At 33.3% G+C, this 19,713-nt stretch overlaps 1 protein-coding gene and 1 long non-coding RNA gene across 2 annotated transcripts in view; one reads left to right on the top strand and one right to left on the bottom strand.

Moving 5' to 3' along the window:
- LOC144284572 (uncharacterized) overlaps positions 1-15,638 on the top strand; it is a 36,795-nt gene extending 21,157 nt beyond the window's left edge. Inside the window, exon 3 of the long non-coding RNA XR_013352995.1 lies at positions 15,390-15,638. This is a non-coding gene — a long non-coding RNA (uncharacterized LOC144284572). The remainder of the gene's footprint in view (positions 1-15,389) is intronic.
- LOC144284571 (disintegrin and metalloproteinase domain-containing protein 5-like) overlaps positions 1-19,713 on the bottom strand; it is a 134,508-nt gene that overhangs the window by 77,863 nt on the left and 36,932 nt on the right. The window contains exons 11-13 of the mRNA XM_077849251.1: positions 15,665-15,801; positions 9,425-9,614; positions 5,405-5,500 (exon numbers count right to left, since the gene is read on the bottom strand). Of these exons, the coding sequence (XP_077705377.1) occupies positions 5,405-5,500; positions 9,425-9,614; positions 15,665-15,801 (423 nt within the window). The remainder of the gene's footprint in view (positions 1-5,404; positions 5,501-9,424; positions 9,615-15,664; positions 15,802-19,713) is intronic.

Raw genomic sequence — 19,713 nt, 5'->3', positions numbered from 1 at the left:
GCAAGAGTTGTTTACTCTTTTAGACACACAGATATCAACCAAGGCTACATGGATCACAAAGAATCAGACAACTATGACACCATAAAAAGAAACTGATCAAGCTAGAGTAACCAACCACAAAAAAATGGAGATCTAAAAACATGGAGATCCATGAGTTGCTTCACAAAAATTCAAAATAATCATCTTAAAGAAACTCAATGAAATGCAAGAGAACACATATAGATAACTGAACAAAATCAGGAAAACATGTAAGAATAAAATGAATAAAGAAATAGAAAACATTAAAGAGACCTAAACAGAAATCCTCAAGTTGAAGAAAATAACAGAAATAAAAAATTCATTAAAGGGCTTCAACATAAGAATCAATCATGAGGAAGAAAGAATAAGTGAACTTGAATACTATTGACTTGAAATTAGCCAGTTACATGGGCAAAAAGAAAAAAAAAGTGAAGAAAGCCTACATGAATTATGAGACAATATAAGCAAATTTAATTCATATTTTGAGAGTCCCTGAAGGAGAAAGAAGAGAGAAAGTAGAAAGATTTTTTAAAGAATAATAGATAAAAATTTCCCAAATCTTGAATAGGTATATAAAGGCAGGAACAGAAAGCTAAAATGACTCAAGCAGGAACAATCTAAGAAGATTGCCCAGGACAAATTATAATTAAAATGTGAAAAGTCAAAGGAAAACTTTTGAAGCAAAAATTGAAAAGAAAAATTACACATATGGGAATCCATATAAGGTTATCAGGAGATTTCTGTGCAAAAAAAAAAAAAAATGTAAACGAGGAGACAGTGAGGTGCTAAATTTAAAATGCCAAAAGAAAAAAACATGCTGGATAAGAAAACTATACATGGCAAAACTGTCCTTCAGAAATTAAGAGAGTTAAAGACATTCTCAGATAAACAGAAGCTAAGTGAGCTCATCACCTCTTGACCTTATAAGAAATCTCTAGGGATTTCATCAAAATTAAATGAAAGGACACTAACCTATAAAAACTTATAAAAGTACAAAGCTCACTGGTAAATGTAAAAACAGACTCATATTCAGAATATCTTACTACTGTAATGGTGGAAAATATTGTTATCTGTAGTACAAAAGCTAAAAGACTTTTGTAAAAGTAAAGTAAAAAGTTATAGTATTATAAATATTGTTACAACGATTTGTTAAAGGATGCACAATATAAAAAGATGCAAAGTGTGATGTTAATAGCACAAAATGTGGAGAATTAAATGAGAATTAGAAATGTAAAGCTTTAGTATGTGATTGAAGATAGGTAATTATCAGCTTAAAACAGACTATTATAGGTAATGGAGATTAAGGAGTGCACTTGTGATGAGCATCAGGTGTTGTATGGAAGTTTTGAATCACTATATGTATACCTGAAACTAAGATTACACTGTATTTTAACTAAATGGGAATTTAAATAAAAAATTTTAAAAATAAAAATAAAACTACCTTATACTCTGACAATTGCACTATTTACTATTATTGTATTTACCCAAAGAAAACAAAAACACTAATTTAAAGGGATACATGCACCCAGATGTTTGTAGCAGCATTATTTACAATAGCCAAGACATGGAAGTAGCCTAAGTGTCCACTGATTGATGAATGGGTAAAGAAGATGTGGTATATATATGCAATGGAATATTATTCAGCCATTAAAAAGAATGAAATATTGCCATTGCAATGACTTGGATGGAGCTAGAGTATAATACTAAGTGAAATAAATCAGACAGAGGAAGACAAATACCATATGATTTCACTCATATGTGGGCCTTAAGAAATAAAACAAATAAGCAACGAGAAAAAATGAGAGAGAGACAGAGAGTCAAATCAAGAAACAGATTTTTAATTATGGAGAACAAGTTGACGGTTATCAGAGGGAAGGTAGGTGAGGCAAGGGGTTAAATATGTGATGGAAATTAAGGAGTTAACTTATTGTGATGACCACAGGGAGAAATACGGAACTACTGGAATACTGAATTATTATATTGTATACCTAAAATTAATATAACACTGTATGTTAAGTAACTAGAATTAAAAACTTAAAAAATAGGGATGCCTGAGTGGCTCAGTGGTTGAACATCTGACTTCAGCTCAGAGCATGATTCCAAGGTCCTGGGTTCAAGTACCACATTGGGCTCCCCACAAGGAGCCTGCTTCTCCCTCTATATCTCTGCCTCTCTCTATGTCTCTCATGAATAAATAAATACAATCTTTTAAAAAAACTCATAAAATAGACTATTATATCTATTAAATGTTTTGTGTAAGCCTTATGATGATCACAATGAAGAAAGAGAAACAAATTAAAGCACACCACTACCAAAAAAATAAATCACAAAGAAAGATAGCAAGAGAAGAATGAAGAGAAAGAGAACACAAAAAAATAAAAACAGAAAATGATTAATAAAATGGCAATAGAAAGTTCTTAACTATCAGTGATTACTTTAAACATAAATGGATTTTCTCTAACCAAAAGACAGAGTGGAAAATGGATAAAAAGCAAGATCTAATAATAAACTGGCTATAAGAAGCTCAATTTACCTTTAAGGACATTTTTATGCTGAAAATAAAGGAAAGGAAAAAATATTCCATACAAATGGTAACCAAAAGACAGCAGAGTTTGCTATTCTTAAATCAGATAAAATAGACTTGCAATCAAATCAGTCACATACACACACACACACACTTGCACACAAACACACACACACACAAACAAGAAAAATGAATATAACACTTGTTTTAACTATATATGCACCAAATATTGGAGTACCTAAAAACTTAAGTAATATTGACAGACTGAAGGGATATATAGACAGCAATTCAATAATAGTAAAGGGCATCAATACCCTACTATTAACATTGGATAGATCAATGAGAAAGTGAATCGGGAAGAAAATGGCAGGCCTGAATAAAACTATAGACCAAATGGACCTTCCAACTGGAACAAAATACACATTCTCCTCAAACACACATGGAACATTCTCTGGGATAAAACATATGTTGGTCCACAAAGCAAGTTTTATGAAATTTAAGGGAATTGAAATAAAATCTAATATCATTTCCATGCACAATGGTATAAAACCTTAAAAAAAAAAGCAGAAAAATTCACAAAATATGCAACTTAACATCATACTCCTGAACAACCAATGGACCAAAGAAGGAAAAACAAAATCAGAAAAGCATCTTGAAATAAACAAAAATAAAACAAAACAAAAAACATTACCAAAACATAAGGGATATAGCAAAAGTAGTTCTAAGTTTACAGCAATAAATGTCTACATTAAAAAAATCTCAAATAACCTAACTTTATCCCCAAAGAAAGTAAAAAAGGAAAACAAACTTAGTCCCAAGTTAGTATAAGGGAGGAAATAACAAAGACCAGGCAGAAATACATGGAACAGACCAAAGAGCCAAATGGGGAAAAAAATCAATTAAACCAGGAGTTGGGTTTTGAAAAGATTTTTAAAAAGGCAAATCTTTAGCTAGACTAACAAAGAAAAAGTGATAGGACTCAATAAAATAAAATTATGAAAGAAAGAGGAGACACTAAAATTGATATAATAGAAATACAAAGTATCATAAGAGGCAACTATAATAATTATCTACCTACCAACTGCATAACCCTTTAGAAGAAATGAATAAATTCCTAGAGACAGACAACCTAGCAAGACTGAATCATGAAGAAATGGAAAACTTCAGCAAACCAATCACAACTAAAGGGACTGAATTTATTATTAAACCTTCTAACAAAGAAAAGACCAGAAGTAGATGGTTTTACAGGGGAATTCTATGAGATATTTAAAGAATTAATGTTTATATTCCTGACTCCCAAAAATTAAAAATGAGGGAACACTCCCAAACTCATTTTATAAGGCCAACTTTACTCTGATACCAAAGACAGGTAAGGACACTACAAGAAAAGAAAATTACAGGCCAATATCCCTGATGAATACAGATGCAAACTTTCTCAACAAAATACTAACACACCAAATTCAACAGCACATTAAAAGTATCATATGCCAAGATCAAGTGAGATGTATTCCTGGCATGCAAGTATGATTCAACCACAGTAATCAATGCACATAATACACCCCATTAATAGAAGTAGGGGTAAAACTTATATAACCCTCCAAAGTGATGCAGAAAAAAATCTGACAAAATGCAACACACTTTTATGACAAAAGCTTTCAACAGTTTTGGTATAGAACAAACATATATCAATATAATAAAGGCTATATATGACAAACTTGAACTAATGATTTTCAATAGTGAAAAGCTGAAATCTTCCTATGAGATCAAAAATAAGACAAAGTTCTCCATTCTTACCACTTAATAAAGCATTAGAAGTCCTAGTAAGAGCAAATAGGCAAGAAAAACGAATTAAAAGGCATCCAAATCAGAAAACAAGAAATAAAACTGTGGGGGAAATGGAAAGATGTTGGTTAAGGGTGCAAATTTTCAGCAATAAAATGAATCAGTCTGGGGATCTAACGTACAGCATAGTGACTAAAGTTAATAATATATTATTTACTGGAAAGTTTCTTACTAAATGTTAAGTGTTCTTTCTATGTAAAGTGGTGGATGTTTTAACCTTATTGCAATCATTTAAAAATATATACTTATATGAAATCATTACATTGTACACCTTAAACTTACACAATGTTATATGTCAATTTATCTCAATAAATCTTGGGAAAAAATTTAAAGATAAAAGCTTATTCATTCTCCAATCTTATGGACATCTGCCATTTGCCTTTTCAGAAGTTTCTTTTTTCTTTAGGATTCCAGTTAATTGTTCCAGTGTAGGTAAATTATTCAGGAATTCTTTAAATGTTTTCAATAAAGAGGGGTTGGTTGATTGTAACAATAACTGAATTGCAAAGGAACACACACTTGCACACAAGTGTGCAAGAAGACTTTACAAGAAGATGAAGAGAATTTAGCTAATGGAAAAGAACAAAACAAAACTAACTTCTTGACCCCATGTAAGATATGGTGTTAGAAAATAAGACCTGGATGTTCTATGCAACTGAAGAATTACTGAACTCTAATTGAATTTATTTTAAAAAAAAAAGAAAAGACCTTAAGAGGGTTGCTCAGATGTATTTTGATTACAGAAATATCTCAATGGGTACAAGAAAGATTTGTAATATAGTATAGAGATGTGAAGTCAAGTTGAGAGAGGAGAATCATCAAGCATTATGTACATGAGAGTCCTGGAAATGACAGATTATTGAATGGACAGAAGAGTAAGAGGGGTCCAATGTTTTTGGATATGATACAATGAGAAGGGCTGATAGGATATTAACATATTTTCCATCTCTTTGAAACAAGTATTTCAAGAAATACAAGGAATTTAATGCTGAGCTTACTATAAAATAGATTGCCTCTTACCTTGCAATCTGGCGTGCAGCATTCCCCAGAACCACATTGTTTACCAGTTTTTATTACACACGACCTAGGGTCACAGCAGGCTTTATGCGTACAAGTCTGTAAAATAGACAAATTCAAATGGTCTCTTCTCACATCAATTATAATTTGTCTTTTAAGAAACTTGCCAATTCCAACTAAATTGCCAAATTTATTTATACAGAGTAGTTTTTAATATTCCTTATTTTAAATATATGTAGGATGTGCAGTAAGTAATGTATCCTCTTTTGTTCCTGATACTAGAAATTTCTTTTTTCTTTCATATCTCTTTCATCAGCACAGCAAGAGACCTATCAAATATTATTGTCAAAAGCACTGATTATTGTCAAAGCACTAGCTTTTATTTTCATTCTCTGATTTCTATCTCATTGATTTCTACTTTTATCTTTATCATTATTTCCTTCTATTTATATTAGGTTTAACTTAGACTAGTATTTTAGTTACCTGAAGCATTCTAATTGAGTTTTTACCTTTCTTCTTCTCTAATATAATCTTTTATTTCTATAGATTTTCCTTGTAATGTTTTAAATGAATCTCATAGATTTTGACATTATGTTTAAATGTACATAATGCTAAATATATATCCTAAAATTGCTTTTGTAATTTTTTCTTTGAGCCAAGGGCCATTTAGAAGTTACAGTTTAATTTCCAAATATTGGGGGCTTCTTAAGATATTTTATTAAACTTGATTTCTAATTTAATTCTCAACATAAAATAAATATGTTGAGATTTATTTCATGCCTCAAAATATATTCTATCCTAATAAATATTCCAATTTTCTTTTAAAGGAATTATATATTTAAGTTGTTAAATATAGTAACCAATAAATATCATTACATTAAGGTGGTTTGTAGTACTGTTCAGGTCTTCTATATCCTTGCTTTTTTTTTTCTAGTTGTTCTATCAGTTAATGAGAGATGCGAAATAAATCTCCAAATATGATAGTAGATTTTTAAGTTTCTCCCATTAGTTCTGCCAGTGATTGCTTCATGAAATTTGAAGATTTAATGTGTGTATATATGTAAATATATTTTTATGAATTTATATATTTATTATTGTTATATCTTATGTATTTATCCTTTTATCATTTTGAAGCATTACTATATCTCTACACTATATATTAATATAGTCACTATAGCTCTTTTATATTGGCTGTTTGCTTGTTATATCCTTTTCTGTTCTATTACTTTCTACAATACAGAGTATTTGGGGTTAAAAAGAATCTCTTACTGATAGCATGTGATTGTCACTTGATTTTTATCTAGTCTGACAACCTTTGCCTTTTGATTAGAGTGCCTGTCCTATTTATATTTAACGTAATTATTAATACACCTGTATTTCAATTTGTTATTTTGCCATTTGTCTCTATCTCGTGTTTGTTCCTCAATTTTTCCCTTCTTGTCTTATTTTATGCTGATGAAATATGTTTTGTATCTAGCCAATAAATCCTCTATTGGCTTTTTAGCTGTATGTCTGTATAATTTTTCAATATTTGCCCTAGGATTTACAGTTTCTTTGAAATACTATAATCTACTTAAAATTACTACCGATTTTCTTCAAGTAAATTATAGAAACCTTGTAACAGCTTATTTCAATGGACCCTTTCATATTTAATGCTGTTATATTATTATATAGCTGTAGATATGTAGACACAGGTATATACACATAAGTGTGTATATGTGTTTATGTATATATATTAGTGTTTATATGCATATATACATATATTAATCCATTAACACATACATATCCATACATATATGGGTGTATATGTGCATAATAAATACAAATGTAAATACATATTTATATGCACATATATGTATGGTGTATATATCAATGCATAGTGAATAATTATATGTATTTACATATTGTGCATGTATATAATGTAGTTAGTAAAATTAACAGCAGAAAAGAAAAAGGACACATATAATTATTTATATTTACTCACATATTTACCAATTCCCTTGCTCATCCTCTTATAAATCAGACTGATCATCTATTGTGTTGGCCCTTCCGCCTAAAATATTTTAAAGTCTTAGAATTTTCTGTAGTGTAAGTTTATTGTGATATACTGTCTCAGCTTTTGCTTAACTGAGAATAATTTTATTTGCTTCCACTTTAAAGGATAACTTCTTTGAATATATATATCTTTTTCCTTGATCTTTTTTCTTTCAGTATGTTTGTCATTTAAAAGTCTACTGACCTCCATGACTTTTAGGAAGTTAGCTATATTTTGTATCATTGTATCCTGTACCTAATATGTCATTTTTTTAGGCTGAAATTAAGTTTTCCTGTTATCTTGGGACTCTGGGGGTTTTATTGATCTCTGTATAGAAGTGGGGTTTTTTCGTGCCTATATACTTATAGTTTAACGAGCATCTTGGATTCATAAGTAAATGTTTTCCTTCAAATTTGGAAAATAATCAGCACTACTCCTACAAATTTTTTTCTGTCATTTATTTTCTCTTTTCTTTATCTTGAAATCCAATTACACTTACATTGGGCTTAATATTTCCTCTCAGGTGTCTAAGGTTTTGTTGTTTTTCTTCAACTCTTTTGCTCTCTGTTCCATAGATTATATGTTTTTATTGTTCTATTGATCAACTTCATTGATTATTCTGCTTTTGGTCAAGTTCATTAATTCTTCGGCTTTTTGTTTTATTTCAGTTATTGTACTTTTCATTTCTATACTTTAAATTTATATGGGTTTTTTTATAGTGAACTTCTACGTTGATATACTTTAGCTGCTCATTCACAAGGATAATTTTTTTCCTTAAATTATTTGAGCATAATTTCCTTTAAATCTCCTAATATATTAAAAAATTACTGTGAAGTCTTTATCTGATAAATACAATATCTTTGACTTCTCAGAGTCAGTTTCCCTTAACTGCATATTTTTCCTAAATCTGGTTCACATTTTCCCAATTCTTTGAACGTCTAGTAATTTTTGGTTAATAGTTAGATTATAGGTACAACAATATAATGCCTGTATTCAGCTGTATCCTTCTAGATGCTTTTGGTTTGTTTATTTTTTGCCCAGTAGGCAAAAAAAAGTAGGCAGTTAAGTAACCTGGGTACAAACTATAAACTTTATCTCTCCAACAACTATCTCTGCTCAACTCATATGGCTTCCAACTGCTGAATTTTTAGCCTGATTCTCTGGTGAATGTGACATTCAGCCAAGGATTTAGGCAGAGAGAACACTTAGGTTTCAGAGTACAAATTATCTGTAATTTCCTTGTTTCTTAAGATTTCTCTTTAATTTCCAGTTGCAGTCCCAGTCAAACTCACAGGGCTTACCTGGGGCACCTATATCTTTAAGAGTCTCATCCTATTTTTTTGTCCTATAGGGTAATTCTGGGCCATGCATATTTTAGCAGTAAGCCAAATATGTGTAAAATTGATCATCAGATTTTAGGTTGTACCACTTTCACAGTTTCTCTCACTTTCAGGGTTTTCCCCTCTCACACTGAGTCGTAGAGCCACAATTTTCTATAGCTACATTTTTATATTTTCTACAGGTGATAGATTTTTTAAAAAACATACTTTCAACTGGCATCATCTGTCAATAGAAAGCTTTCTGCTTTATATAGCAAACAATGCATTTTGCAATTCCACTGGTAACAGTCTATTGTCTTTAGATATTCCTGTCTTTGTTATTGTTTGTATTAAGGGTATATCTCAAATCCTTAGACACCCTTCGTGATAACTAATTATGAATTTGGAGTTGACACATACACTAAATATCAGAAGGCAATCTATGAAGGTAAACATTATCTAAAAGGCTTTTGGTACCACTTCAAAAAAAAGGCAAAAATCAGAAACTTGAAGGCTTCCATCTTCCCCAAAGTCGATCTTTTTCCATTTGTTTTTCTAAGAAACAAGGTCTTCATCTTTTTTACCTGTTATACACATATATACACATACTTTTTTACCTATATACAGATACATATAGGAATTTTTTTAATTTAAAAATTTTCTACTAACCTCTAGAGTGCCACAATCACATTGTTCACCTTCTTCCAATTTCCCATTACCACATACTCTCCTCTGTCTTTGTTTATAAACTGGTATTTCAGGAAGGATGTTCCGAAGACATTCAAAGCCAGAATGTGAAGCTAAGTATTTGAAGTCATCCAAATTACAGGTGCTAAACTCCTTTACACCCCCAGACTGCCTAAAATATTTTTAAAAAATGGATATGACAAAAATTATTGCTGTATATCTGCATTTCCACTAATGTATGGTATTCTGAAAAGAGATTTAAAAAGCATTGTGGGGAAAAAAAAGCGCATTTTTAAAAATATTCACTGCATTGCAAAACATACTATTGTTATATCACACATTTTAAGTTTCACCAAGAAAATTATTGTAATGAAAAAAATACAAAATCTTTTTATTGTCATCCATCCTGTTTTTAAAAAGTCACAGTATTTTTTATCTATCTTGAGACCATTATTAAATCTGTAAATATAAGCACTGTGTTCATTTTATTTACTTTCCCAATGCCAAACAACTGAATTTTAAATTTTAAGCATCAGTATTTAACATTTTTTAAATTTTAATATGATTTTAATATAACAAAATTCTTGTAATGATTATATAAACATGTTTGTATTAATTTTAATAGTATTTTTAGAGCTTTTGCTCAACATAATTGAACATTTCAAATAAAAACCTGTTGACACTGAAGAAATACAATCCTAAGAGATTACAAATAATTATATGCCAACAAATTAGGCAACCAAATGCCCCCCTTAATACCCATCACCCAATTGCCCCATCCTTCTGCCCACCTCCAGCAACCCTGTTTGTTCCCTATTGATAAGAGTCTCATATTGTTTGTGTCTCTCTCTTTTTTATCTTATTTTTCCTTCCCTTCCCCTATGTTCATCTGTTTTGTTTCTTAGATTCCACATCTTAGTGAAGTCATATATTTATCTTTTTCTGACTGACTAATTTTGCATAACCTAGTACACCCTATGATGACAAGTGATATGGAGCATTTCTTCATGTGCCAATCAATGGCTATGTGTAGGTCTTCTTTGGAGAAATGTCTGCTTATGTCTTCTGCCCATTTCATGACTGGATTGTTTGTTTTCTGGGTGTTGAGTTTGACAAGTCCTTTATAGATCTTGGATATTAGCCCTTTATTTGATATGTCATTTGCAAATATCTTCTCCCATTCGGTGGGTTGCCTTTCAGTGTTGTTGACTGTTTCCTTTGCTATGTAGGAGCTTTTTTATCCTGATAAAGTCCTGAGAGTTCATTTTTGCTTTTCTTTCCCTTGCTTCTGGAGATGTGTCTATCAAGAAGTTGCTGCAGCTGAGGTCAAAGAGGTTGTTGTTGCCTGTGTTCTCCTCAAGGATTTTGGTGGTTTTCTGTCTCCCATTTATGTCTTTCATTCACTTTGAGTTTGCTTTGTGTGTGGTGTAAGAAAGTGATCCAGTTTTATTCTTCTGCAGGTGGCTGTCTGATTTCCCCAACATCATTTGTTGAAGAGACTTCCCCCTCCCCGCCCCACTGGATATTCTTTCCTGTTTTGTCGAAGACTAGTTGACTATAGAGAGAACTGAGGATCCATTTTTGGATTCTCTAGTCTCTTCCATTAATCTATGTGTCTGCTTTTGTGCCACTACCATACTGTCTTGATGATCACAGCTTTGTAAAACAGCTTGAAGTCTGGAATTCTGATGCCTTCAGTTGTGCTTTTCTTTTTCAACATTACTTTGGATGTTTGGGGTCTTTTCTGGTTGCATACAAATTTTAGGATTCTTTGTTCTGGCTCTCTGAAAAATGCTAGTGTTATTTTGATAGGGATTGCATTGAATGTGTATGTTGGATAGCATAGACATTTTAACAATATTTGTTCTTCCAATCCATGAACATGGAATGTTTTTCCATTTTTTGTGTCTTCTTCAATTTATACATTCTACAGGGTATAGATCCTTTACCTCTTTGGTTAAGTTTATTCCTAGGTATCATATGGTTTTCGGTGCAGTTGCAAATGGGATTGATTCCTTGATTTCCCTTTCTGCTGCTTCATTGTTGGTGTATAGAAATGCAACAGACTTCTGTGCATTGACTTTATATCCTGTGACTTTACTGAATTTTCCTGTATCAGTTCTAGCAATTTTGGGGTGGAGTCTTTTGGATTTTGCAAGTTCCTTGTGATATGTCATGGAATTGACCTCTTTTTGTTGATTTTGAGGGGAGTTCTCTGTTCTTTTTAGACTTGAATACCCATTTCCATCCCAAGATTAGGGAAGTTCTCAGCTATAATTTGTTCTAATAAACCTTCTGCCCCTTTTCCCTGCTTTTCTTCTTGGACTCCGATGATATGGATATCATTTCACTTTATGGAATTGCTGAGTTCCCTAAGTCTATCTTGGTGATCTAACAGTTTTCTCTCCCTCTTCTTTTAAGCTTCATTATTTTCCATAATTTTATCTTCTTATATCATTAATCCACTTTTCTGATTCCTCCATCCTTGTGTTTGTGGCTTCCACTTGGGACTGCATCTTGGTTATAGTATTTTTAATTTCGGCCTGGCTAGATTTTAGTTCTGTTATCTCCACAGTAAGGAATTCTCTAGTGTCTTGTATGTCTTTTTCAAGCCCAACTAGTATCCTTATAACAATCGCTTTAAATTCTACTTCAGACATCTTACTTATATATATATTGGTTAAATCCCTGGCCATGTGTTCTACCTCATGTTCTTTATTTTGGGGTGAATTCTTCCATCTCATCTTTTTGTCCAGAAAGGAAAAAAAAGAAAGAGAAAGAAGATCAAACAACAACAACAAAGTAAAACAAAGAAAATGGGGCAGCGGGGCTGGGGGGACAAGAAAAAAAAAAAACAAGGTGTGTTTTGGTCTGCTTGTCAAAAGAATCTAGGTCCCAAGATAAAAAAAGAAATGAAGTAAGATGGAAGTAAGCAAAAAAAAACAAACAAACTATATATATGTGTACATATATATATAACAATAAAACTTTTAAAATTTAATAATAAAAGATTTAAAAAGGAATCAGAAAACATAAAATAAATGAAAAAAATAAGAATAAAAGAATAAAAGTAAAAAGGAAGCTACATCCTACTTCCCCTAGAGCTAATACTTGCAGTACTCTGTGTCCAATAATCTTAGTGTGAGCTAGTTGTTTGTGCTGGTATTCTGGGGAAGGGCCCTGCTGTGCTGATTCTCAGGCTGACTTGTTTTGGTGAGAATGCATTTCCAGGGCACAGGGGGCGGCAGAGCTAAGTGTAGGTGGCCATGGCCTTCACTAGGCGGTACTGTTTTGTTTCCTAAAGCCTTTCAACACTGATGGTGGGGATGAAAATTGCTGTGACCAGCTTTCTAGCCTCCAAGCTAGAACTTTGTACCTCCTACTCTTCAGTGAGCCCTCACAGAAGAGCAATCAGTCACATCTGTGTCCCCGGTTTCCATCTGAACCCTATGTTCACCCTGCCTGTGTCCAAGCCTTTCTATCTCAGGCATGCAACTGAGTTTCAAAACTCCAAATTTCAGGAACTCTTGTGGCATGGAACTGCACTGTTCCTCCTGGGGAGGATGTCACCATACATGCCAGTCAGTCCCAGGAAAGTAGTCACACGACCATTTAGCAGTTCGAAGTTTATAGCAGAAAGCTGGCAACAAGACTCACTGCTCTCATCCCAGGAAAACTGTTGCAGGACCATGCCACAGTTCATAGTTTATAGTAAAAGCCAGCACTAAGATCTGCTCCTCTCCTCTGGCTTCCTGGTTCCCATGCCTGGGAACAGTGCATCAACTTGGTACCACCCATTCTTCCTGCATTCCAGGGTATCCTCAGGGCACCCTGTCACTCTTGGGATTCTATCCTTCTTTGCCATCTAAGGAGCTTTAAGCCAGGCACATTCCAGACAGTAGCAAACTTCCAAAGGTTCAGATTTTGTGCTCTGCAGCTTCTAATACCTTGCAATAGCAGCTATAAGCAGGTTCCCTCCCTACCACCAGATCCACAGCTTTATCTACCCCAAATGAACTTACACACCTCTTACCTCCCAAAATGTGGCCATTTTTCTACTTAAGACTTGGCAGATTTTGTTCTTTCAGAATCTGATTGATTTCTTGGGTGTTAATAATGATTTTATAACTATCTGGCTGTGTTTGAGGAACAGGACAATCTCAGGGTGCCCCTACTCCTCCCACCCCTTACCCTACCTCCCCCTTACCCCTCCCCCTGGAGAGAGAATCTTAAGCAGGCTCCACACCAGGGTCAAGCTCACAATCCTGAGATCATGACTTGAGCCAAAATCAAGAGTCAGGTGCTTAATCAACTGAGCCCTTAATTTCTAAATTCTTGACATTATAGAACTAAATTGAATTTTATTAATACTCCACTCTTACATTTCTTATCAACAAACAAATAAAATTCATGAGCCAAAAACTCAAAACTAAAAACAGAGAAAATCTTATAAAACTAAATATGGATTCCAAAATTAATAGCTGAACAGAAAATGTGATTCTAAATTCTTGGCAGATGCCAAAGTTCTGTAGAAACTAAACACAAATTGTTTAAAGCCTGGAAGCCCTGGCCAGAAATTACACAGTTAGAACATGGGAAAACAGCAGAAAGGGGTTGTAAGTGAACCTATACTGTTCTAGCTGCACTTCATGTCCTTCTCAGAGGAAACCTCAGTATTGATTAGGTTTGAGACAGACTAATACTGACAGGGAAACCTAGTAATAGTAACCTGCCTACCAGAAAAGCTTTCCACTGGACTGGCAATACAGCAAATGAACTAGCAATGAACGATCTGAAAATGAAATAAAGAATACAATTCTATTCATAATAGTAAAAAAATAAAAAGAAATAAAATATTTGAAGATAAATTTAACAAAACAAGTACAAGACATATAAACTGCAAAAAACAATATATTGCTGAGAAAAATTAAAGAAGACCCAAATTAATAAAGACATATATCATACTCAAGGATTAAAAGACTCAACATTATTAAGATGACAGTTCTCCCACTATTGGCCTATGCAATTAAACAACACAATACTTACTAAAATCTTAGCAAGAGTTTTCATAAAAATTAGAAAGCTTATAATAAAATACACATGAAAGTACAAAAGATTAATTAAGTGGGGGAAAGGATGATCTTTTCAAACAATGACATTGGAATAACCAGAAACCTACCTAGCAAAAATAAAAAGGAACTTAAACACATATACATAATTTATTCAAAATGTATCATAAAAATTAATATAAGAGCTATAAAACCATGATGCAAAAAATTGATAAATTATACTTCATCAAAAAATTTTTCTCAAAAAAAGCACAATAAGAAAGAAATATTTGAAAATCAGGTATCTGGTAAAGAACTCCAAACCAGAATATAAACAATCCTTACAACTCAATAAAAGTGTGAAAATTTCTACTTTGTTTTTCTTTAAATTGACAAGATTTTTGAATAGGATCTTCAAAGAAAATATACAAAGCTATTAAGCATGATAATATGTTCAACATCATTCAATATCATTAACTTAGAAAGAAATGCAGGTTAAAACCACTATGAGGTAACGCTACACAACAACTAAAATAATTTAAATTGAACATACTAAGCACACCAAGTCTTTATGTGGAACAACCAGGACTGGCCACATAATTTGTGGGAACCCAAGCAAAGTGGAAATATAGGGTTCCCTACTTATAAAGCAGGGAAAATATATTATTAATGTCACTAAAATAAAGTGTTTTCCTTTCCTCAGCAGTCTCTCTCAATAGGTCATGGTGTTATTTATTTACAATTTAACGTCTTTCTAAATAAAACAATTTTCTTAATTGTTAATATGAATTGTACTGTTCATCCTTTATTGTACAATGCCAGTTTTAAATGGAATTATCAAAGCATTTAGCTTTATGCGGCATTACTGAATTTACACAATTCATATGCTTTTTCCCTAGAGGTTGCTTTCAATCTGGCCAAGGGAGAAAAATACAAGCCAGACTCCAGAATTTAGGAAGGAGGAAGAGTTTCATCAGGCATGGAGAGGCCTGCAAGAGTGTCGGTCCTATTTTGGCATGTGTTCCATTGTACTTGAAAAGAATGTATTCTATAGTTGTTGGGTATAGTGTTCTGTAATTGTCAGTGCAGTTTGGTTAATAGAAGTATAAAAATTCCTAACCAAAACAAACAAAAATTTTTAAAGGAATATGTGCAATAAAGAAAATTATCTTACACTGCTTTACGTGACATTGTGCAAACATCTCCTGAACAATAGCAAATGTCAGGATCATCATAACTCAATCCCAGATTAAAGCCAAGCAACTGCACGATACTGACAGTGTATGACTCCAAGGATAAACCCTCTGGATACTAAATATAAGGAAAAAGAAAAGAGTTAGCTAAGAATCCTATACTATTCTATAATAAAATTACTATAATAAAAAGTTAGTGTATGCTATGCTAAATAATAAAAAATAGTACATAAACTCATTTTTAAAATCAATGCATTCAAAATGCCTACGTAGATCCAACTGTAGTAGAGTTATATAAGCATATGGACCATAGACATTAAATATGGATGAGTGAACAAATAGTTTAATTTCAAAATACTAATACTTAATGACAATACTAGCTACCTAGCTAATCTAACAGAGTCTCAAACACCATACTGTATTGATTCTTTGAGTCATTTTAAATAAAATGACTTTAATCTTTTAACAATCAATTGTACATTCTCTTTGTAGTAGGCAGCCTCTGACATGAATCCCAATGATCCACCTCCTGGTCACGTCCTTGTGTATTCCTATCCTGTGTGTATAGGTTGGACTTACTGACTTTCTTCTAATTAACTAAATGTAGCAGAGCAGATGGCTCATCATTTCCAAGATAGATTATAAAAAGACTGACTTCCTGGTTTCCTGTGTGATGTGGTAGAAGAAAAAAAAAAAAAAAAAAGACTGACTTGGATTCTAAGTCTCACTCAGTCTCTCTAGGTGAAGCCAGCTGTGACATCATGAAGTAGGCTTCTAGAGAGGCCCACATGCATGAGTTTGAAACAGATTTTATGAGACCTGCTATAGCAAAATGACTAACTTTGGAAGCAAATCCTTTCTATGTTGAACCCTGAGATAATTACAGCACTCCTTGACACCTTGACCTCATGCACCTAGACTCGTGGCCCACATAACTGAATTGTTTTCATCTGCTAAGTTTGGTGTAATAGGTTACACAGAAATAGAAAATTAATAACCCTCATGAAGTATCATTGTTCTCCTTCGGGTCATTTCCAATTTCTACACAAAGATGTTTATAGAAGCTTCATTCATAATTCCCAAAACTCACAAGTAACTACGATGTCCCTCAATAGGTGAGCAGATAAATAAATTGTGATATATTTCAGACAATGGCATATTATGCAGCATTAAAAAGAAATGAGCTATCAAGTCATGAAAAGAAATGGAGGAAGTCTAAGTGCATATTACTAAGTGAAAAAAGTAAGGCTACATACTGAATGATTCCAACTACATGGGAGTCCATAAAAAAACTATGGAGACAATAAAAAGGTCCATTTTTGCAGGCAGGGAGGGGAGAAATTAATAGGCAGAACATAGAGGATTTTTAGGGCAATGAAAATATTTTGCGTAATAATACTATGATAATGGAGAACTATCATCTTTTGTCCAAACTCATATACAATGCCAAGATTGAGTCCTAATGTGAACTATGGACTTTGGGTGATTTTGATGGGTCAATGTAGGTTCATCCTTAGTAAAATATATACCATTCTGGTGAGAGATGTAGATAATGAGGGAGGTTGTGCATGTGTATGGGCAACTGGTATATGGGTAGTCTGTGTTACCTTTCACTCAGTTATGTGGTGTACCTAAAACTGTTCTTAAAAAATAGTCTTTAAAAAGGTGACGGGTTCCTTATGACCCAGGCTACAGCACTGTGAACAAGTGGCAAATAAAGAACTATTCAGAGAAGGCATCCTTGATCCATAATATGTCTTGCCTTCATGTATATAAAGACTCATTATAGGGGATCCCTGGGTGGAGGAGCGGTTTAGGGCCTGCCTTTGGCCCAGGGCACGATCCTGGAGACCAGGGATGGAATCCCACGTCGGGCTCCCTGCATGGAGCCTGCTTCTCCCTCTGCCTGTGTCTCTGACTCTCTCTCTCTCTCTCTCTCTCTCTCTCTCTCTCTCTGTGTGTGTCTATCATGAATAAATAAATAAAATCTTTAAAAAAAATAAAAAATAAATTCCTTTAAAAATTAAAAAAAAAATAAAGACTCATTATATACAAGGTACTTTAATTTAGTTATGCACTGGCCTACAAGGATTCCTTATACTTCCACTTGTGTTTCTCCCTTTTACTCTCATAATAAAATGCTTTCTTTGCTGTTTAGCACAACTTATGCGGTATTCTGTAATTTCATTATCCCTGAAATTTGGTAATATGAATCAAATTGTATTAATGGGTTAGTTGCATTCGTTACAGAAATGACTTTGATTTTCTGTATTGTGATGTTTAGATATCTGGGGCCTTGCCAATGCTAGACTCCTCCCAGGGTTACCCAATTAAGATAATAAAACAACTTACCTGCAAGTGTGCCTTTCATATGGAAACCAATCAACCTAGAGCCCATATACCCTACCACCTCTTTTATGAGGCTCACATACTCAGGCCACTCTCCTCCTGCCAAAATCAGGTACTAGAGCCAGATACCAGAAAACTAGACACAGTCTCTATGCAAGAAAGCCTGCTGAAATTATTCAAACTAGCCAAACCTACGCCTGCTTACTTTGCCTTACCCATTCCTCCCTTAAAGAACCAACAAAGGCTCTTGTCCACATTTCCTCCATGCTCCCTTTGCTGCCTGAACAACCCTAATGCTTCCTTCTATGGCCCTTGCAAGGCATGCCTTCTGTTTCTAGGGAACTATATGTTAAACTTCTTCCTGCATTACCATGTCTGCATGTCTTCCAATACCTGATGAAAATAAACTAGATTAGTTCTACTTTAGTCCAGTTAGTTAATTCAAACTAGACTACAACCAAATTAGTTGCAAATATATACTGTAAACTCTATGACAACTGCCTAAGGAGTTTTTTTTTTTAATATAATTGATATGCTAAGAGAGGAGAGGAAATAGAATCCCATGAGATGTACAATTAAAACCACAGAAAGCAAAAAATGAGACAGGAAGATTTTAAGATTTTTGAAAATTTATTTATGATAGACATAGAGACAGAGAGAGGCAGAGAGACACAGGCAGAGGGATAAGCAGACTCCAGGCCCGGAGCCTGATGTGGGACTCGATCCCGGGACTCCAGGCCTGCGCCCTGGGCCAAAGGCAGGCGCCAAACCATTGAGCCACCCAGGGATCCCCGAGACAGGAAGATTTTAAAAAGAAATAAGAAACTAGGACAGTGAATAAAAAAATAGATAAAATTCAACATCCATTTATGATTAAAATATCTCAACAAAGTGGGTATAGAGGGAATATACCTTAACATAATAAGGGCCATATATGACAGGCTCACAGTTATCATACTCAAAGGTGGAAAACTGAGAGCTTTTCCTCTCAGATAACACACAGGACAAGGATCCCATTCCTGCTACTTTTATTTAACATAATATTAGAATTATGCAAATAATGGAACTGGACTCCTATTTCACATCATTTACAAAAATGAACTCAAAATGAACTAAATACTTACATGTAAGAAATGAAATTATAAAACTATCAGAAGAAAACATAGTGAAAAAAATCTTGACATTGGTCTTGGCAATAATTTTATGGATATGACACCAAAACCACAAACAACAAGTTTCATTACTATAAAAGTTTCTGCATGGAAAAGAACCAATCAATAAAACAAAAAGGCAACTTAGAGATTAGGAAAAATAGGTTTTTAAAATACAGATCTGATAAAGGGTTAATATCCAAAATATTTTAGAAACTCATACAACTCACGATCAAAGCCAAATAAGAATTCCTGTATTAGGAACTCATACAACTGATAAAGAAATGGTCAAAGAAATGGTGCCTGGGTGGCTTAGTCAGTTGGGCATCCAATTCTTGATTTCAGCTGAGTCATGATCTCAGGATCATGAGATCGAGCTCCATATTGGGCTCTATACTCAGTATGGAGTCTGCTTCTCCCTCTCCTGCTCCTCCTCACCACTCTCTCTCTTAAAAAACTAAATAAAATCTTTTTAAAAAAATAAATGGTCAAAGGACCTGAATAGACATTTCTCCAAAGAGAATATTCAA

This window comes from Canis aureus, chromosome 15 (assembly GCF_053574225.1).
Source record: "Canis aureus isolate CA01 chromosome 15, VMU_Caureus_v.1.0, whole genome shotgun sequence".
NCBI classification, from domain to species: Eukaryota; Metazoa; Chordata; class Mammalia; order Carnivora; family Canidae; genus Canis; species Canis aureus.
This window is presented reverse-complemented; position numbering and strand designations above follow the sequence as displayed.